Consider the following 23,260-nt stretch of genomic DNA (forward strand, 5'->3'; position numbering starts at 1 on the left):
CTTCTCTCAGAATCACAGGATTGTTAAGGTTGGAAAAGACACCTATGATGATAAAATTCAACTGGGTTACCACCACCATGTTTACCACAAACCATGTCCTCAAGTGCCACATCCACTTCTCTTGAACACTTCCAGGGTGATGACTCCAACATTTCCCTGGGCAGCCTGTTTCAATGCTTGACCATCCTTTCCATGAAGACATTTTTCCTAATATCTAATCTAAACCTCCCCTGGTGCAATTGGAGGTTATTTCCTCTAGTCTTGAGGAAATGCATTCACTGCATTGATTGGATCTTATGTAAAAATGTAATCTATATAAAAATATAAAATATGTCAGGATATAACCTAAATCAATTAATAAAAAAGATTTAGGTTATATCCTGGTATATTCTATTCATTCTAAAAAAAAAATGACAACTGAAACAAGCAACAGAAGACCTTAGAGATTTGAAATACATAAACTTTGTTAATATAAAATGGAAACAGAATGGTACCATAAGGTAAACTAGGTTTTAAAGTTGGCAAGCTTGAAAAAGCAGACTACGGTATTTTTGTTTTTTCTCTCTAATAACTGAAAATTCTAAGTATTAGATTAATAGAGTCTTGCTGATTTATTCAATAATTAATCACAGACTGTTGGGATTATACTTACCAACTGAAAGTGGAAAAAATGTCAACAGGATAAAGGAATTATTTTCCTTCAACTAAAAGAACAGACTTGAATTTGGACAAGATAAACCTGGTAAGGGAAAATTAAACTATTTTCTTTTTTTAAATTTTTTTTCCAGATATTTTCAGTTATATTTCAGAAGTCAAAATACAATCTGAAAAATTAATACTGAATTGTAGAGGAAAGTTAATCTAATTTCATCATCAAATGTTGATGATGAGTACAGGTTCAACAGCACTTCAGCTGAAGGCAGGTGGATTTTGAGTAATCCTGTAGTTCCTACGGGAACTTTTGGACAGTATGATTAAATTATCAGCCATTTATAAAACTAGAGGCACATCTTATTTGACAGCTTACTTGATCTTGGTGTTGACTTAGTGGTCGAGAGTGTGACAACTTCTCTGGCAGCCTTCTGTCAAGGATGTGTCCATTCTCCAAACGAGGCTCTCTGGGCTTGTCAAACCAATCTGTTTCTTCCCGACGGAGATGATAGGCTTTGGAAACCAAGGACAGGTCAAATGCTCTGGTCCAGTGCTGGGCAAAGGGCAAGAATGTGCATTGTGCATAGCAAACATGCAGAGTGGTTACTAATTGGCCATGCAGCTAAAGCAAAGTTAGAGGTGAGACTTGAGACATTGAACTTGAGCATTATTTAGCTGTGAGACAGCAAAGGGAGAAGATTCTGTTTATGTCAGAACCATGGATATTAAATACAGAAGATATTTACCAAGTGCTATAGCCACTTCCCCCTTCTGGCAGCCAAAAAATACACTGCAGATTTCACATATCTCTAAAATGTTTGTTGAGAAAAATGTAGCCATATTAAGTATTTTGCAGAGGACTAAGAAAAAAACCCTAAACTCAGAAAATCCAAATCAAAACTCAAAATAACCAACCCTCAAAATGCAGACTCCACTAATACCCAAATTTCTGAACTGAATACTGCTCAAAATATTTTGGAAATAATCTGGAACTACATACAAGAAAATGACAACCTCTTTATGAAATCAATATGAAACCAAATCAAAGAAGATTGGAAACAAACCTATGCAGCTGAAATTCTAAGCAGAAATATTACAGGTGTTCTCATTTTTAATTCCATCCCCCGATTTTGCAGTATGAACCTTTATGTATGGATTTCTAATGTTTTTTCTGCAAAAATTCTACAAGACTAATATTCTGTTTGCAACAGTAAATGTTGTATTAGGCATCTTAAAGGGATCAAATAACATCATTTCACTGAAATCAGTTTTCCAAATGCATTTATTTATGCTTACTGACTATTGGGACATAAGTGTCACTCCATTGGGATCAGAATCATGTCCTGTTTTCTCCTATGTTGCCAATCAGTGTAAACCAATGCAATGTTCAGGTAATTCAATGTAGAATGTAAGGCAAGTTTGAATTTTATGCTTTATTAAGCAAAATAAATTTCGAACTCAAAGGAAGACAATATTTGTTTCAGCAAAACCACAAGAAATTGTAAAACTTAAATAAGACCAGTTTTTTCTATAACAGCAAGAGTGAATGAACATGACATAGAAAAGAATTTAAAAGGAAAAATGGTAGTGTTAATAATCTTTCCTATTTAATTGTGAAAATAAACATTATCTATTTGGTTTAAGAAAGAATTTCAAAAAAATGTTAATGGGAAAGAAGGAAGTTGTTTTTTCATTACTATTTTCTTAAAGTTTTCCAAAAAGAGGAATAACATATATGCATTATATTTTTAAAAGAATACATTGTATGTTGTAAAACCAACATTCTATATAATATAATAAGCCTACAAATTTTTTTTTTTTAATCTTGGTTCATATTATGATTGATATTATACAGTCCCTTCATGACTGTGCACAAACTTAATCTAACATGAAATCGTTTATTTAATATTATTTAGATAAGAATATATGAATTACAAGAAACATTATAAGAGGTTGATGCTTATCTCACTACTGATAAGTCATTAACTGCTATCAATAAACCACTATGATCTAGCATGCAAAAATTTTATGCTTTACACATTTATGCCAGTTGATCAGTAGCTGCACAAAGCAGGCTTACCCATAACTCATCCTGACAGAACTTCTTTCTGAAGCTTGCATGATGAATTTAATACATATTCCTGACCCCAGACACTAATGCTGGCTATCACATTCTGTGTCATCATCTGAGCAGATGAAAGAAGGAGTTTTTTTTCCCTCCTGCCTCAGTTGACGTAACATTTCCTGGATTACTATTCTTGAAAATGTAGAATTCCATACTGCAGTTCAGACCAGCCTATTTTTTTTTTTATTTTTTAAATCAAACTGTGATGAATGTGTGTATTTTATTGAAATTTAAGAAGTTGTAAATATATGTGTATACAGACACACACACACCCCACACTCACATGAACACACACACCCCATTGGTTTTGGTTTGCTGGGATTTGGCACAGCTGGAAACCTGACAACAGCCACGAGGAACCACTGACAGTCTTAGAGAAGTTACCCTTTTATTCTAAGGCCAATAGAATGCAGCCAGATGGTTCCTCCCAAACAGATCAACCAGGTGAGACTGAACTCCAGTCCGTGGGATCCAAGAAATTCAATCAGAGAAATAACAGTGATCACTCTAAATCCCACAGATGAAAAATGACAAAGAATCAGCTGTGTTGATATCTTGATGTCTTGTTATCTCAATTTTAAACTTCTAAACTCTGCTGAAGGATTTCCAAATTAGCATATAAAAGAAAAAAAAATGCTTGAGGTGAGAAAAGGTACATTTTGTACCTTCTGAACAGCAAAGGCTATTTATATTCATAAAATTGAGTACTAGCTTCAGCGTTCTTGAAAATTAGTATCTTCAGCATACTTAATAATGTGTGGAAAGTGGCAGCTGTGGGGCTGACAGAGATCTATTTGCTGGATAGCAGTTTTCATAGTACTGGGAACCCTGAGAAAATTCCAAGTGTTTCAAGATCTCAAAATGTTGTTTATTTTCAATGGGCAGCTCTGGATCTTGTGCTCTTTCAACACTAAGGCTACTTTTTTAACCTGTTTGAAGTTTGGAATGCCAGTATAACCACTGCTTATGTCCTGAAGTGAAAACCAGAAGGTTTGGACTCAAAGTCCTGTTTGCATTCTCTTCTAGTATTTGTTATGGGATTCCACTTATAAAAAATGAACAGAAAGTCATGCATGTCTCTGAATTTGAACCAAAGGAAAACAATTCAAATTTAACATTTTAAATTAATTTTTTAAAGTCTTTTAAGATGATAAATCAAGCTGTAGTATAAGAAGATTTTTCCTAAGACAGTGCTTAAGACTAATTTCTTTGACTGAAATCTCATCAAGACCACACAGCAGTTGCTTAAAATAAAGAGAAGCTGCAAAGCAAATTGTGCTAAAAGGTTGGATGAAACAAGCCAGAACAGCTATCCACTAGCTGTATCAACTATGTCAGTGCATCAGATCACTACAGAGAAGAGTGCAGTCCCTAAAAAAGAAGGCCATGACTTTCTGTAGAAATGTAATTGCTTCTTTTGAACACTTTTTATCTTGCATCCAAATTATATTAATTATTTTCAATACAGGTTATTTGCTATTAGATTGCATATTTGAAATAATGTCATTAAGTGTTTTCCCAAGAGAAATAGGCCATTTGTGAAGAAAAAATTTGATAGAAATTATAAAAAGACTGTTGAAAGGGGAAGCCCTGAGTGACACATCAATCTAATACAGAATATGTGAATTGAATTAGAATACCACGGAAAGGGTCTAACTAATCAGAGACTGATTTAAAACTGAAGCGTGGTCAACTTGAAGTATTCATGTATGTCTTGTACAAATATATATGAGAACTATAATGAACTGTAGGGCAGATATGTAATTTCCTATGACCTGTTCATATGCAGCAGAATAGCACCAAAATGGATCTTTTTGGTCCAGGCTGGTTCTCCTCAGTTTTCAGGAGAAAAAGTCCTGTATCTTTCACAATGTGACTTTAGAATGACCCATAAAAGTCACAAGCTGAGAGGAGACAAGATAGCATCTGCTTATTTAGGAAGAATGACATGAGTTTCAACTTGGGAAGTTCCTCTCAACTGCTTTTAGATTTAATTATAGGACTCTGTGTGTTAAGAATTGAAGGACAATAAAAAACAGTTAAACTCCTGATAAATATCAAAAAAGCTGATGACCCTGAGTCTCTCCTGAAACACAGAATTCATGAGGAGGTTATAACTATCTAAGAAATATGAAGAGAAACTTAGAGAACAAAGCCCTTAGTATGAAGTATGAGGAAGGCAAATAGATAATTTTTCCTAATGCTTATGAAGGATTCAGCATGTGTAAAAAATCAATAATGCAATAATGAACAGAGGTTAGTAGAAATGTGAAAAATAAACCATACTACTTCATAATCATGCAAATATGTCTTTTGAGACAATCATTGCTATTTACAGACAATAGAGCGCATGCAAAGTCTCTTTTATTGTGCAGTAAATACACATAAGAAAACGTTAATGGAGCGCATACAATTTCGAACATATTCATTTCATTTGCCTTCAAACTGTCTTTATGATTTTTAAACAATTTAGAATATATTAATTCTGAACTGACTCAAACAAAACTGATACATAATTTGCAATTATTAACTCAACATCAGCTTTAACATTCTGCTGTACTTATTCAGAAGCAGCATTTTTAATTGCACTATTTGTAATACATCAGAAAGGTTCCTTTCATGAACTCAAGTGAGATAAACTCTTGTGCTTATTTGGCAGACGTGTATGGGGTGCATATAAAACCAGCTACACTGCATAACCCATCAACAGAAGTAAAATACTTTATGTCCTTTATTGAAGTATGAGATTGTCTTGCACCATTCAAAGACAAATTATCTTACATAATCACAATTCTGAATGCACAGAAGTCCACATGACAGGATGCTTTCAACAAACCATATGCAGAATGTCATTTTGCTATCATGTTAAGCTCTATATGGTTCTAACATATAATATGTACTTAATGAACAGACTATTTCTATATAAACAGAGATCTCAATTGGTGCATCGGGAGATGGAATTATAATTTTTTGAGTTCTATCATGAAATTTCATGCACATAAAATTACTGGAGTTTTTTAAGAGATTTGGGAGATTATTTCCAAATCCCAACAAAAACTATTGCAAATAAGTTCAATGATTCACAGTCACTGGAGAGAGCTGCACATAAAGACTGATGGCAGAATCTGTATTATACGTGGAATGTTCTACACAGTATCATTGAAAAGTTGACATAAACAAGTGAAAAGGAAAATGCACAAGCAAACCAAAAGGAAAGGAAATCAACAACAATATAGTAGCATGCAACAGTAGCTTAACACCATTCAGAAAATGTTAGGGTAAAATAAAAAATACCAAATACGACAAAACAAATCAACCCCCAAAAATGTAGATACACAGAAGATGCACCAAGGAACAGAAAAAGAACAAGTCTTTGAAGTGTAACGAAAATCAGACACATGCATAGAAATGAGGATTTGCGTTGTGATAGTAAGATACCAGTCTGAGGCCTAATTTACCTTCACTGTCTGACATGGCATGCTGGAAGTCATCCATGATGAAGGCTATATCTCGATCATAGCCTCGAGTCCGTGACTCCTCCCTCATATGCTGCTGGACCTCAGGTAATGAATGGCTCGATCCAAACTGGTCCCTGGTATCTGCAGATATTGGTGGCAAGGGTCCGGCTGCCGCTCTTGCCATTCCCATTGGCTGTCCAACAGGACTTAGTGGGCTCTCCTCCTCTGAGTTCTGTGCTACTATTGGGATCCTTCCCCTGCTTTGGCTAATAGGTAGACTGGTTGGTTTAGTTCTTCCAGAAGGTGCTGCATGGCTAAAGGAAACATCTAAAGGTTCAGCTTCTTGGGCTTTCAGTCTTAAAGAAGAACTGGAAGAATCCCTTTTCAATGACAGATCGAGCCCATACACTGAGGAGGGCCTAGATGAGGGCCTAGACCTACTACCACTGCTATAAGACTTGTCTGCTTCATCTTGTAGTGCAGATCTCATTGTTGGACCTAGTGCAGTCCCAAGGCCTGCTCCAATGGATGACGTCAGTGGTGGCCCCATGTACTTCTGTTGGTCACTGATGTTTTTTCTAAGGCCATAAGTGATATCATCCTGAAGAAGCCTTGCCCTAGTAGTAATTCCCCCAAGTGTTGAAGTACTAGAAGTCATATAGCTTGAATAGTCAGGCTCAAGGTCTCTGCTTTCTTGGATAGGTGAAAACTTTGTAAGTTTGGGGTCTATCAAGGCTTTCTTGTGTTTTGACTGCTTCTGGTAAAGGAGGGCTGCTGGGAGCTGTTTAGCAGCCTGTTTCTCAAGAGTAAGCCTACCTATGCTGTATTTCTCAGATTTTGGAAAATGCCTGTAGCTGCCCTCTCCATGGTAATACTGTGATAGACCAGCCAGATGATCGAGACTTTCTGCACCTCTACGGAACTCTTGCTTTATCTGGTGTTTCAGAAGTTTGAGCTCATAAGGGTCCTCCATTGGGTCTTCATCAGCTTTAACATAGGAATGTAATCTAGAGGAAGTCTGCAGTGGTGCCAGGAAGTCTGACACTTCTTGTGCTCTCCTGGCCTCAGTTGTGCGAAGAAGTCGATCTGTTTTGGTCAGATCTTTCTCATGGAGGCTAAAACTGGAACCAAGAGCTCCTGTTCCTTTAGTAAGTTCTCCTATATCATCAATCAGCACATAATTTCGGGGTGTATGGTGGTGTTCTATATCTGCATAGAATGAATCTGCAGATATGCTTGATATAGGGCTGCTTGCTATGCTGTTTCTCTCATCTAGTCCTATCCTTAAGTCCAAGGTAGAGTATTTACTGCCCAGCTGGGAAACTGCATAACTATTGTCAGTTGAAACTGGTGCTATCATGAGAGGCTGATTGCGAATTACATCATAGTTTGTTGTTATCTTAGGCTCCATATATAATGTGGTCTGTCTTGGCTTTGGCTGTATCACCATCATCTGTGATGGGAGTTGATATGATGGCTGTTGAGATGGTGGAGGTTGAGCCTGTGGGGTAAAGGACATAGTAGCTCCTGTTTGGAATGCTGTCTGGGTCTGATAGGGTGAAACCTGCTGGTGATACAAAGGCTGCTGTTGTTGGTAATGTGACTGCTGTGTGAACTGAGTTGGTGCTTGAGTTGGCAGGGCAGGAGATGAATACTGATATTGAGCATATGGGCTTGTAGCAGGGGCAAACTGTGTTTCTGGCTGGGTTTGTGGTGGCATAAACTGGTTAAATTCTGTCTGGGGTGCAGTACGTGGTCTTTCCAAGCCATGCTGAGTTTCTATTCTGGTTGACCTGGTATTATTGACTTCACTGTCTGACATATAATCACGTTCTTCTGCTACTCCTTGGAGATAGGCACGCTCTCTCTTTTCTCTTTCTTTTAGTAGGGCTTCTTTCCTCCTATTAATGCCCATTTCCAAGTATCTCAACTTGGCATCTATTTCTTTTTCCTCCTCATCTAGCTCTGCTTGCTTCTTCCTAAGCTTGGCTGATTCACGTTCGACCAGATCCAATTCCCTGTCTATATCCTGAAGAATTTTGGCTCTGGCCATAGTGGTGGTCCTACAAATCCTTCTCCGTGAAACTGATCCCACAGAAGTATATGGGGACTGAGTTCCTGCTGTTGCTTCCTCTGGAGGTGGATTGGGCAGAGTCCTCTTCACCTTCTTTTGAGTGCTGGATGGAGTCATGCCTGAAGAACCTTTAGACTGCAATAGAAGAAACAAGACTGAATCACTATCCTGAAGGAAAATTAATCACAGTTATTTAAATTTTTTCAGGGTATGGCTTTTTAACTTAACTGCATACTTTCTTTAAGCCAGAGGAAATTCTGTATCTGTGATTAAGCAGCAGAAAGTAGAAAGGAAAATGGCCATCAGTCTACTAAAGATGAGCAATCTAATACAAAAATAAGAATGACACTCACCAGGAATTTGTTTAGCCTAAGATTAAAAAATCTACCTTATATTCTTAAAGTTTAATAAATGGTAATTTTAAAGGATTTTTTTTTTTTTTTTTTTTTAATTTCTGCATGGTTATGCATAAACATAATGCACATGTGTGTGGGAGGGGAATACATATACATATACACCTCCCTTTTATATAACATTTAATTTAATAAAAACTATGTATAATTATAAATGTACTTATATAAGCATTCATAATTAAATTTATATATAATCTGTACAGCCAAATAGATGACTCTGAGCCAGACACTGAATGCATCCCCATAAGCTACAACTTATACTGAAATCCAGACAACAAAGCAGAACTTTCTAGTGCCAAGACAGAGAGTTCTTACATGGTCTTGTAATTTTTTGCCTCATATGTGATGCTATATATGTATTTTTTTTTTCAGAGGATTTTCTTTTTGTCCCTTACGAAACTGGTATAAGCTTTCTTCAGTTCACTGAAGACTTTCATAAATGAAATTTGTTCCAGTTAGGAAGCTACAGTTTAAAACTTAAAAAAAAAAAATTAGCAGTATAAAATTATAATAATTTAATTCCATCCAGACGTCCAGACTTCCCCACAGTTTATGGTAGAAGAATGATTAATCCTGATGTAGAACTATCTGTTTTAGGCTGATAACTAATTTTTTTTGAGGTGCCAATGTCTCTTCATCAGCTAAGGAAGTAGACAATGCAACTGGTTAGATGCAATTAAATTTGCATCCTAAATCACTAATGTTTTTGAATTTTTTTAGTTATAAAGTTTAGGCTCCCACGCTATGTATACAGATTAAGAAGTGGGACCTGAATGATTTTGAAATTGCATCCTATCTTCCTAAAAGCCTCGTGCAAATCTTGCCTTATCAAAGGAAAAGAGATTGATCTACACATGTACTCTAAACCAAAAGAAAAATCAGCTCAGCCCTTACAGAATGCAGACATATTACTACCAACATATGGAAAAAATTTAGCCCAGTTTAATAAGAGAAGAATGAAACCAATATTGATCAAATTAACTCTCCTGCCTCTGCAGACATGGAAAGCATTTCTGCAAGGATTAACTGCTTTTAATTAAAAATGGCATTTCTTTTGAAATACTTGCTACTTCATTCAGACAAGATATAAATAATATTAATTTTAAGTAGGAGTTTATAAATCAGCACTTTCTCAGTTTATTTTAATATAAATAATATTTATATTATTATATCAACAAACTGTACAAGTTTTTAAGAAGTATTGACAATTCCCTTTTGCTGGTCCTCTGTTACCTAGCTTTAAAAAAATTATAATAATCAACACATCATTTGCCATGGATCTTTAAGGAAACATTGACCACCTTTTCAAGTGCCATTTAAGCTCTTTTATTCTCTTGATTTAAATTCCATCAACTTTTGCAATTTCAGATTTCAATAAAAGCAATTTAATCTTTTCAGCTTCCTGTGGCCATTTCAGAAACCCATGTTGTGCCAACAAATCAAAGGAGCTAATTTTATCTTGCTCAGTGTGCACTTATAAGCAAAGACAAATTAATCATCTACAGTAGGTCTAGTTGGCTAATGTTTTATATTGTATAATCAGTGTAATACCACTGTTATTTCCCCCTCCTGAACTGAAATAGGGATCACAGATGGTGAAGCAGTCACAGATGGTCACTGGTATTGGGAAGTGCTATTAATAAAACAGTCATTTAAAGGTCTACAATACTTTATGGAATTAAAATTTTCAGATAATAGTTAAATTGCTGATGCATACCTCTCAGTGTCAGATTACTATGAGTTTTAACAAAAAAAATTGCTTTTAGATCTCTCTGTATATGAAGAAACTTAAGACTACTCAGATATAGGAAGATGTTATACCTGCTTTTGAAAAAGTGTTGATAACCTCTAGATTTAGCTACTATTCTCACAAAAGGAAGGCTTAATTGCTTTTACTTGAGATTTATACTGGGACAAGAAAAAGAAAATTAGTACTGTGATAAAATGTGTATCTTTTTTTTGTTCCTGGGTATTTCCACCATCACTTATGTTAGCATGCTCTCTGGGAACTGTCTTAGTAGATTGAAGGGAAGTTCAACTGCAATATTTTGACAGACAACTTTAAAGTGACTGTTTGTTTTTGCATTTCCTTTGAATTTGTTAAGTAGCATGGGGGGGGGGGGGGGGAAGCAAGCTAGGGCTGATCTTTGCCAAATTCTAATCTCTTTATCAAAAAGAATTGGAAGTGGAAAGGGGTAATTGTGCTGTCTAGTCCTATCTCTGTATTTTTGGTCATTGTCTGACTTTTATAATGTATGCTCACTTGACATTTGAAGTACCCAAAGGAAAGATGGGGCAGAAATCTTCATGAGACCAACTCTGGAGCCACATAAACCTATCAAGTACAAGCAGGCATTCTTAGACCTTACAATCACCGGTTAAAGGTTAAGTTAGATGTCAGGCAGGTGACCTTAGAAGCTGTCTGACTGAATAAACAATGAAGTTTTCTAATATATTTTACCATGTTTTCCATACTAATTCTAGTCAGTTTACTTCTAGCTAACTGTCAGCATCCTCACTAATTGTAAAATAATTTTTTGTTTAGCAAACCATCACTCTAAATGTTAAGCGTAACTTCCAAAAAACTAAAAGTAAATTATTCTGTATTTTTGTTTTACCATGATGCTCATATAAATGTTATTACTTTATTGCTGACCCTTGTATAATTTTACATTAGTCTGGAATATCCCTTCAAGGTGGACTTAATTGTAATCATATATGCTTCTGAGCATATATGACCTTGTTAAAATAAGGCCAAAGCTCATGCTTGAAATAAAGCTGCTGAGAAGTTCTCTGCAGTACTACAAACTAAAGAACAGAGGAACAAACCATCTTGCCCTTCCACCACCACTCCTTAAGACTAACAAAGTTTTGAAATAAACATAGGAGGAAGTCTTCTCATCCTTGCAGTTCAGTGGCAAGATGACATCACAGTAAGGAAGTCAAAAGACTGAGCTGAAGGTTGCATGCAAACAGATTCAGCAAAATCTTGCTTTTCTGCCTTGACAATACACATTAGTCTTGATGTGAGTTATTGTCTGAGTTGGAATGTATAGAGGTCATCTGGACAAAGGCTTGTGAACACTGTTAATATGTGTGGTGACTTTGGAATAACTCTTTTGCAATGATCACCCTGTTCTTTGTGAATCTTTCTAAAAATACCTTTTTCTACCTATTTTTGTCTCTTTTAATTTGATATCATTGTTGATGAAGCCAGCAAGACTCTGACCTACTGCAAGAATCAGTCAGTTACTAGGAAATGCTAATATGTTCTGCTGCTCTTTATATGTCTTAAAGAGATAGTTTACTCTGGGAGACTGAATAGCTCAGGATACCTGTGATGAATTTCTACCTCTAAGCACTGTGTTTGATTCTAGCTACACAATCTTTCTTGTTCTCTTCTCAACTCAGTTTTTGAACATGATATGCTGCTCTCCTTTCAGGTAGCCATGTTTGGATATTGGTTTCATTTGCTCAAAAGCTCAGCTTTGACACTTGAGCATAAAATGCTTGTATACTTCTTGCATGTTTTGAATTTTACTATAAATATGTAATCCTTATTATTCATCCCTCTTTTAAAATTTTCTGTGATCACCACACAAACTTCAGCTTCTTCTTTGGTCCTCTCTAGAGCTGACAAAACAGACCTGAATTTATATATGCATATATATTTTTGTATAAGTAGGGAAAAATCCTGAAAATCATGTATGTAATATGTATACATATATGCATTTGCAGAAGCTAATTACAGTTGTGATGACAGCATCCTATTACTTTGTCATGTCCAGGCTATACAATAGACACAGTGATGTCAGACTACTACAGCCTGTGGGGCTGTGAAAAGCAGAGGTAAAGTGGATCATAGATGAGGCTACTCCTCTGCCACAATCCCCAGAAGACTCAACAGCATGATGAAAATCCTGTTCTGTACTGCAGAAGAACAAAACCTCACTCTCTGCAGGGCTAGATTCCCTGAAACACTTGACACTAATTTGCAACAGACTTGAAATGTCAGCAGAAAGTTGGCTGTATTCTGTTTTTTTCTTGCTACTAGTAAAACAATGCAAATAATATTTTTTGTCTTCAAACCAAGACCATGTAGTCAATAAACTGTCTCATAAAACCTATGGCTAGCATTAGGTGGAGAGATGAATGCTGATGTGTTTATGAAATTACTGGGAATAAACTGTTTTCACTGGATAGGATGTCAGCTAGTAGTGGAATAGAAATTACTCTCCCAGTCAAAAAAAAAAAAAAAAAAAAAAAAAAAAAAAAAAAAAAAAAAAAAAAATCACCTAGGGTGGGGACCAGTGCAGATTGTTAAGGTGAAGCCTGTGCTGTAGCTCACTTTCCAGATCTCACATCTTGGCTTTCTCATGTAACAAAAACCTTCCCAAATGCAACCCCTCCAAAGCCCCAAAATGCACAGTTAAAATTGCAATTGTAAGACAGCTTTTCTACTTATAAAGGCTCAGAATGTGTTACTCAGTATTACAGCATGTGCTCTTCATTCTTAGAAATGGATCAGAAGAGTTAGAAATTTTGGCAATTCATTCTTTTAAACATTTAATTTACTACGAAGAATCCATGAAAATCTGTTATCGTTCATTAAGGACTTCTCGGTAATTTAACAGTGTCTTTAAACTTGCTTGCAAATGAGACCAAACTCCTGAAGATACTAATATAATACACTAGTATTAGATTACTTCATTTTAAGTACGGAATCTTTAACTACATCTTCTTATAGACGTCCTGAACAATGTTTTGTAACTTGTCCTGTGCAAAGAAAGTTTCTCATGTAAGTTTTTATGGACAATTTGGACTTAATATCTATCATGTGGTAACTGCTGATGAGAAGGCACCACCTTTGTTAACCCCTGGTTAACAAACATTAGAGCAAGAATATTGAGAAGCTTCTCTCCACTGTCTAAGGCTGACACAGGGGCACTTCTATAGCATGAAGAACCACAGAAGGTGGGAACCCTCCAATGAAGCCATCAGGTTAAGGGTAGCAGATGAGTTGTGAATGGTAAAGAAAATATATACAAAGATGTATTTAATAAAAGCTGGTCTCATCAGCAGTGCTGAGAGTGGAGTAATACATGCTGTGAACAAATTCTAACCCATAGTAAAACCTGATCATACAACCAGTACTGCCTTTTGTGAGCCATTGCTGGCAAGGGTAGTGCAAGATTAATTTGATGAGCTGAATTTGGCCTTGTACAGGGGAGTGAAATACCCTGCTTAATGAGTAATATACAAGCGCTTTCCTTCAATGTAACTCTCATCCTTTTCTTTTCTGCAAGTAGGTTGCTCTTGGGACCAAGCAGTCAGGCAGAAAACTAGTTTCTAAATCACTACACAGCAGCACTGAGATGCCAGTCAGTCTATTTTTCTCTCTTTTTTTTTGTTTTCTTTTCCCCCCACTCCATTGGAGACCTCTAAAGATAAATTTCTTTTCTGTTAACACCAATATACAATTTTTAGAAATAGTCTATTCCAAAACAATAAGATTTTTTTCCATTTTTTTTACTTTCTTTCATGTCAGTCAGAGTCGTTCATTCCTCAGATAAACACTTTTGTACTTTCCATCCCCTTACTCCTTCATTTTCTCTGTGAAATTGTTTGAAATTGCCATTTTCACTTCAAATGTAAGAGAGACAGCACAGTGCACTTCCTAACAGCTGACGTGAAATACCAACTTCTATCCTCAGTTAAACACATAAAAGCCCATATGCTTCGTTTGATCATGAGGGGAGAAGGGAGAAATTCAAAAGAAATTTGATATGCAAACTACAGACAGATGTGGCCCTTACACTATGATTTTCAAAGGGATCTAAATCTACATTTCATCTACTTTATGAGAGCAAAGTAATAGTTGTTCCCAGTTGTTTGCACAGAAGACAGTTTTACAGAGTGATTTGGGATTCATTTGGAACAGGTCTGACAAATTTGCCTATAAAGGGTAATGGGGCAATTCCCTTCTCAATTTCTAAAAATGAGAAATAGCAGTTTAAATCAGCAGTAATACATCATTGAAAAATCAGTTTGTAAGAAGAAATGAAATCCATTTATTTGGAACTTTGATTTAAATAGTGTAATTGGAACAACCATCCATGTATGTGCATTTAAAGGATTTTAGACAACATACACATTATTCACAAGCTTACATTTTAATTCCCTCATTTTACATCTGCAGGTCATATCTATACTGTGTGCTTTTTTCTGCTCACTGAAAACAGTCCTTTTCCTTGATTGCCTAGGTACAATTCACCACTTTTTGTATTTTTTTTCTTTCATAGCTTAAGCCTTATGTAAAAAGGAAATATTTCTAGTTAACTCACAGTGATGTTACCTTCAAAACTCATTATTTTCTTTTTAATTCCTAATTTCTTTTCCCCCTCTGCTACCCTTTGCTATTTATCTTTGCAACCATATTACTTGTATTTGCAAGGTGTGCAGGGATAGCAGTTTATGTGAGAGATTCACTGTTCTATTATATTACATGTATACAGAATTACAGGTATCTCAGTTACTTTGCAATGGAGAAAAATCTCTGGCAGATTGATTCAGACCATGGGCATCTGCCAAACCCATAGAAAGAGTCCTATTTTCAGAGTTGGTTATTGCTTCTTCATTGGAATCTTTTTACCAAATGGGACCAGTTTTTCCCATTATTCAATCTCTGAGAAAAAAGGGAAGGAAAAATAAGGAAAAGGAAGGGAAAGGGGGAAAGGACAGAAGGGGGAAAGCCTGTCCTCCAACCAGAGGAACATGGTCTGAATTTCTTTTCTGAATGACAAATACAGATTTCATACTTTGCTATGAAAGACTTGAAAACATTGCAGGAAATATACAGCTGCTATGTAGGCAATAGCTACAGATGCTTCCTAAATGCTTGTCTTTATATGCTTTGCATTAAGAGATGTTAAATATTCTCAAGTATTTTATTCATATATCAATATACTAAAAGCTATTGAGGGACTTCACAGAAAGAAAATACTATTCTACCCTTGCACTACTGTGTTTTCAGTATCAATTCCAGCTCATACTCTGAGAGCTAAAGTCCTACAGCCCTACTCCAGGGCCAAAGCCTGATAAAGAATTTAAAACAAATCCCTTTGTCTGTGAATGAAAATCTTTCCTCATTTGCTAATTACTTTCAAGAAGATATAAAATATTTGTTTAAAATAAAAAGGAACAAAATGCATGGATTTTCTTATACACTGTCTTCCACATGACTCAGGAAAGTTTCTGAAGAGAATTCTTAAGCATATTTTACTTTGACAACCCAAAATATTATGATATAAGTGACTAAACAGAGGACAAAGAGCCTATGTAGGAGTCTATGTATTGAATAACAATAACGTGAAAAAGAGAAAGATTCACTATATGGAGAAATAAAAATGGAAAAACTAGAATTCCTCTGAGATAGATGCTTAACAAGATTAAGTCAAAGCCTGTAGATTCATGGTGACTATGTACTATAATATTTTATATTACACTACAACATAATTAGTGCTTCTTACTCATCCATCACTTCTTTTTCTCCCCTCTGGTGTTTCACTGACAGTTTAAAAAGAATTTTACATAAATACAGAAACAAAATTACTCCAAACATCTCTGTCAAAAGGTTATCAAAAGTTATCAAAAGTTCTATGATGTGGATGGACAATCACAACCTGTGATAGATTAAGACACAGATATTGTTTGCACATAATGAGCCCTGTCTCCAACACAACCCATTTTTGGATTTAACTAACTCATAACAAAGAACTGTACCTTACTAATGTGTTTCAATACAGAGGCAATGTGATTCTGCCACTGGTAATTTAAGCAAGCCATATTAAAGGATAATGTACCAAAATATTAACTGTTAGCTCTGGGATTTGTTGATTGCAAAGCTACTTGTGGCAATAGAGAAAGGCATCAGTTGACTTTATCTTCAAATAACAAAATCCTTAGAATAAATCTTTCTGCATGTAATGAAATTGGCTTAGCATGGGCTCATTCACTAATAGAAATCAATAATACACCATTTCCCATCATGTAACACACAAATCATTATGTGTCATACCCCTCAGTGAGAATAATACATTTTTTTTTGAAACTCAGATCTCATCTATGGAAAATTTTACAGGATTATAAAGGATATTTTCCTAGTAAATGAGAATATACTTTAATTTCTTTTCCTTTGCAATATAACTGAGAATTCTGGCCAGAAAATACTCGTGAGAAAAATTCAGAACAGTTTATACTTTTCAGTATGATATGCATATGCTGAATTAGCACCATCTGTTTTCAACAGATATCAGGCTACTTTGCAAACTTTTGGCAACAATTTTTAAAAAAAAAACAAACTAAAAAATACTACAACAATCAACACTAACTCCCTCTTTATCTTTGAAAGAAAGGAAATATCAATCTTGTTTAAAAGGGAATGAAAAAAAAAAAAAAAAAAACCAACACAAAAATGGTGTGAAAAAATCTTGGCTTTTTCTGCCTCTCCTTCACTACAGACTTCCTCCACAGGATGGGAGCTGACGAGACACCACATGCTGTGCCGCAGCCCTTGTTTGTTCACAAGAGTGAGGATTCATCTGCCCAAGCACAGGCATCATGTGCAGAGTTAATCTGTGATAGTCCTCCAGACTACTGAACTGCAAGGAAGTGCCATTTTTCTTCAGCTCACTCCATAATCACACCTGTTTCTCTTGACAGGCATGGAAACAGCCACATGTAACACAGATGCCTCCAGTAAATGTCTCAGGACAGGAAACCATTCCCCCTCACCACAACTGGAGCAGTTTCAGTTCCTGCTTTTGGCTCCTCATGCAATATCTGCATGAAGCAGAGTTTTAATCCTTTTGTTTTTTACAGGAATCTCACCACCTCTTCAATTTTTCAGAAATTATACCTCTCCTGAGCAATCAAACGTTCTGGGTTTGGGTTAGTTTGATCATTCAGGCAATATTTACTTTATTCTGTACTCATGATGCTTTACTTGCCCAGATTAAAGGTGGCAGAGTGGGCAGAGCCCTGATTAACCGCTTTCTCTAAAATGTGGTTCATGCTGGGGAGCAATGGCCATGTAGCTGTTGCTGCAAGGCACAGATTAGTCAAACTCACCATGTGCCCACCTGCCTAATTCAGGCCTTTCTACAGCAATCATAGCAAAGCCTTCTTTTTGTCTTTTCTGCTCAGCCCTGGCTTCATCCATACTTCTGTGCACCTGGAGAATGGTCTGCAGCAAATTTCGCCCCACCTCTTTCCAAAAGTGTCTTAAAATTACCAGCACAACATATTCTGTTGGTGGAAAGCATATTTCTGCCTCAGCTCTAGTACTATATACCATGGTCACAAAATTACACACTGATAGAATAGAATAGACTAGAATAGACTAGACTAGACTAGACTAGACTAGAATGGAATAGAATAGAAACTAAAAGAAGTTTGGGAAACTCTCCTTGATTGCTGATACTTGTCTTCCAGGCTTCAATCCATTCCAAGAACTCACCAGCTATCAGGTCTTGCAGTAGACTCTGAATAAGCCCCTCTGCCTTGGTTGGACAAGTTGATTTTTCCTTCAGTCCATGTTGTGAGTATATTTCTCTCTCTTCTCTGCAGTTTCTCAGTGTCTCCTTTAAACTTTCTTCTGCCTGAAACTTTTCTCGCTCCCTCTATCCCTCATGTTCTGAAGCATAACAATCCCCCCTGAAATACGCTCAGTTGATCCTAGGGCAGGCGTAATCCTCACACCTTTTAAAGAAATGTAGTTGAACCTGACAACAAACAGAGTGGATCATCTGCCACAGATGGCAAAACTTAGGAGGTGTGAAAACTACTCACAGTATGTCCGGATTTTCCATTACATTTTTCTACAGGGAGAACATGTACTAGCCAGACCACACAAAACTCCATATTCCTATTCTTATTCTCATATAAAAATGGCATTTCCAGTTTGATACAAATCCATTTCCAAGTGACACAAATTAAACAAAACCGAATTAACATCTCCTCCCAACCCACCTATAACCTTCAAAAAGCCAACTTTTTAAAGAAAGCATTAACACTTGAATAAACACATACAGAAATCTGTTATACTGATACAAAATAGAGCATCTTCTTATGGAAGAAAACCAGCTTTTATATGTTTAAAAAGATACCAAAGTGAAACAGATTCCCTGTCTCTTTTTAAAAAAACTATTTTAAAAGATATTAAACTATTTTTTCAGACTTTACTTTTTGCTTGGGTTCTTCTGTTTGATTGTTTACTTTTATAAGTATTCTACTCTCTGTGGGTACTGCACCAGATTTAATCCATGCAGCTGGGACAGAGAAGTGGCAAATGTTTCATCATTTGTATTTAAAACTAGATTGGACAGCCACTCCATCTCCTTACCAAAGAAATGCAGACAAGGAACTGAGTTTGGTCTTGATTAGCTCAACTGAATAAAACTGAGTTTTTAGAACATCCTCTTCCTCCTCTTTAAAGGCATACATGGAGATAATATTTATATTTTATTATTTTACTAATTTTTAAATATCATTTATATTACTAGCACTGTAGTGTCCATTCATTTTCAGAGGAGGAACTATTCTACTCCTAGATAAATTGCATCGGATGACAACCTTGCATGCAATGTGATATTTAATGCAACTGTGTAGGGCTGAGGAAGAAGAAAGCAGTAACCTTTAATGAATTTTCTTCTTACTATTTTAATAGCAATTACACTATTTTAGAATCATGACCTTCCTCTTCCCATTTCTGCTTATTGTGACAAGCAGGACAGAAAGTTGGAAAAGGAAGACAGAAAGTTGGCAAAGACTACTTTTAAACACTAATGAAGCTAAAAATTAAGATAAGGCAGCAGAAAAATCAGAAGTTAATGTGAAAAATGTGCCATTTGCACATGTAACAAAAAAAAAAAAAAGAAAGAAAAGGAGAAACAGAATTTAATGCAAGAGCAATATTTCAAGACATAAAAGAAAAATGAAAATTCTTATAGTTGGCCAGGAATCTAGGATATATATTCACTACATGTAAAAAAGGAAAAGGGCTCTTTTCTTCTCCCTCATTTTCGGAACTCCTATTCTTGTTTTGAACCATTCTTTGTCCACTGGTGCCATAGGTTAAAAAAAATAATAAAAAATCCAGATAAAAAATAGCTCTGCTTGATTATGTGCATATGGACTATACCTGTCACCCTAAAGATGAAATATGATGTTTCTTATTACAGAAACACAGGAAATAATCATTAAAAAATGTTCACAGGATAATGACAGATTTAGGTTGGTTCCCTTCTCTGTTGTTTTCTATGTGTTTTATTCACTGTTTTAAAATTTCTAGCAAACACAGAGTATACAAAAAAAAGAAAATTAATGAAACTTTGAAATATTTGTAATCATCCAAATGCACATTCTAGACCAGTGGAAGAGCAAGAGCTAAAAAATTAGACTAAACCACCGAAAACTAATGGTTACTGAATATATTAGGGACATCTTATCTTCACAAATTATCAGGCTTTGCAGTCATCTCATTCAGGATTTTTTGGGTCCAGAGATGTTAACAGAAAATCAAATCATTGTTCTGAAGTCTGAAACAGTTCAGTGCTCACTGGGACCTAAAGCAGCCCTAGGGACAGAGTGGTGATAACAGCCCCTTACAGATTAGAAATGGCAATGTTTACGGGTTCAGAGCAGAACTGTTGTGTGTGAGTGTGATTTGTCAGAGATGTGCTCCCAAAGACTGAAATAGGCAGGAGGGAATAATGGTTTTCAGCTGGAGACGATGTCAGAAGAAAATGTTTCTGGAGACACAGTTCCAGGACAATAAAAGTTTAAGAAAAGAGTATTACACAAAGCAAGAGGAAGTGTGGGCTGTGGAGTATCAGGATGAACATGACAAGAACATTTATTAGTCAGTATTTATTTAGAAAACAAGAAAAACTGGCTAACCGTAAAAATGGTTCTTCTAAACATTCATTGCACAATGCTACCACTGAGAACTTTAGCTAGGATGAAAAGAAGAAGCACAAACTTTAAACAGTTTAATTCTGAAAGTCACCCTCCAGTAACAGGCCATAATGGCATGTTTAATAGCAGTATAGAGATGAGGAATGCCTACTTGAAACACGAAACAACTGAATGTTAGACAGTGTCTGATGTGGAAAATTAGTTGTGATCATTAGTTCACATATGTAAAAACAATGGGTACAGAGATTTTGTTTCAGTTTTTCTCATTTTGAGTCAAATCTGATTTTCTGAGCATCCTAAGTTTATTAGCAGTTTAGGAGGACCTAGATCTAAATGAGAAAATTTTAAAAACATATTTTTATTTAATAGTTTGCAAATTTTGAATAATTTTTTATTAATTTGGTATTATTTAAAATATAAATACTGTATATTATTTAAGCGAAGCAACATCTCTTAGCTGAAATATTTGATCCTTCAAAAAAGTTAATGTTTAAAGGGTCTCAGCTTTATTAGCCACGTATTTATTTGCCTGTAAGCTAACTGACAAAAAGATATTGTTTAGCAACAATCATGCACTGATTTTAGAGCCTTGGAAAGAACAGGATAGTGAACATCAAGTGATCTTCCATGAGGAACATTGCTGTTATATCATTTCTAAGTCATCAAGTCAAGTATCTATATGGTTCTACTCCATTTTCAGATGACAGTACTGATGTTTGTAGATCTTTGACGATAAACAAAAGAGCTTTTCTATAAACATTACAGAACTTACAGCACCAGCTGTTTGTATTTATCAGGAAACATGAAATAATTTAATTTTTAGATTCCTCTCCTGAAAGCACAGCAATCATTCTAGTACCTTGCTGTACTTCTAGCAGCCAGGAACCAGGCTGCTGAATAGTGATTATTTCGAATGGTGAAGCACTGATGGAATTTACCTCAGAATGCTTCACCTAGGGGCTCTGTGTGTTAGTGTTCAATTCCTTACTGTGTTGTTTGAACATCATTTTACACATAAACACTAAGTACTGAATTAATGATTAAACATCTTTCTTTATCTGCTCTGCTTTCTTTCTGGAAAACATTAAATCCCTTTCTATCAGTTGATAATCTCATTTTTTACTGAAAATATATGACTTAATGTCATGGAGGAAAGGCTGAATTAAGTGATTTTGATCTGATTTTATTATTATATTTAGTTTTGCAAATTTGTAATTCTTTCTTCAGTTGGGTGCAACTTCAGCTTTTAGAGGAATACTTGAACATTCTCTTATACCCTTTAACCATACCAGCTGACTTTCACAAACTTCCAAACCTCTCTTATTTGTGTATTTCGCCCAGTTGTGTTGACTTAATAAAGTATATTTTAAATTATACATTTGTCTGACTTTATGAGGACAGATAAGAAATCGTGATGCAGATTCTATTGTCATTAAACTGATTTCCAGTTGTTGAACTGTATGTGAAAACACCAAAATACTTGAAAACCTTTGACTTGTTCTTAAGTCTATTCTTCCTTCTGTAAAACCAACTCAGGATAAATTATAGAGCACAAATTTCAATTTGCTCTTTTCCAGTTGGCCACAAGATTTCCAAACTGTGTTAAAATGCTGAGTATTCTGAATGGCAACAAAAAGTATTTGTAACATGCTTTTTAAAAAATGCTTTGAAGTTCAATACTAAATTATTGGTAATCCTATACTTTCAGCAGAAAACTCACAACTGATGACAAAGACTTTCAGAAATAAGGATCAGTAATACACAGAAATATTTGAAAGCATTTACATGTTTCTCCCCATTATATAATTACAAAATGTTTAGAACAATGAATTTAAAATATACTTTATTTCAAATTTCTACTTTTTGTGAGCAGGACACCTTTCTTGATCCACCTAATTTCTTAATTTATTACTAATTTGCCTGTGTAATATAACATATCAACATGGTTAAGATACACATCAAAATGACGAAAATAAAAAGAGAATCAAAACTTTTATGCAAAAATGAGACTTCCAGAGTCTCAGCTACTCTATTGATATCTCCAGTTCAATGCAGACATTTAGAGCTTTTCTATATATCGAACTCCTTCCGGGCTTTGAAGCAAATGGAGCTGATTATTACTGTCTGTCACTTTCCCATTCCATCATTTACTTTATTGACTGTACTGTCCATACTTCCAAAAAAAGGTCAGACAGAAAATCTTTCTCCATTAATAAAAATATTCTTTTATTTTTTCTTTTGACTTTTTTTTAAATTTTTTTTTTAATTGTTGTTGTTTTTAAAATATTTCCAGTAAGAATGGGTAATAGAGATAAAAAAAACCCATGGTTGTCTGGTTTTTGATTTGGTGGGGTATTGTTTTGATTTTTTTTTTGTTTTTTCTTTTAAATGGCATATGAAAAAATGTGTTTTAAGAGAATCACTACCTATTTTTCAGCTTAAAAATGGCCTGGTCCTTTTTTTTTTCTTTCTCTCCAAAAACTATCACTGTATTTTTTTTTCTCTACCATACAAAATCCCTTTCTTTCTTCCTGTGCAAACTTTGGACTTCTTCAATATAAAA

General features: G+C 35.3%; 1 protein-coding gene across 1 annotated transcript in view; it reads right to left on the bottom strand.

Annotated features, from left to right (window-relative positions):
• The window catches only part of PCLO (piccolo presynaptic cytomatrix protein), a 318,336-nt gene that overhangs the window by 128,483 nt on the left and 166,593 nt on the right, over positions 1-23,260 (bottom strand). Inside the window, exons 7-8 of the mRNA XM_041413394.1 lie at positions 6,235-8,443; positions 1,028-1,164 (exon numbers count right to left, since the gene is read on the bottom strand). Coding sequence (XP_041269328.1) covers positions 1,028-1,164; positions 6,235-8,443 — 2,346 coding nt within the window. The remainder of the gene's footprint in view (positions 1-1,027; positions 1,165-6,234; positions 8,444-23,260) is intronic.

Source organism: Onychostruthus taczanowskii, unplaced genomic scaffold (assembly GCF_017590055.1).
Source record: "Onychostruthus taczanowskii isolate IOZ18803 unplaced genomic scaffold, ASM1759005v1 scaffold41, whole genome shotgun sequence".
Lineage (NCBI taxonomy): Eukaryota > Metazoa > Chordata > Aves > Passeriformes > Passeridae > Onychostruthus > Onychostruthus taczanowskii.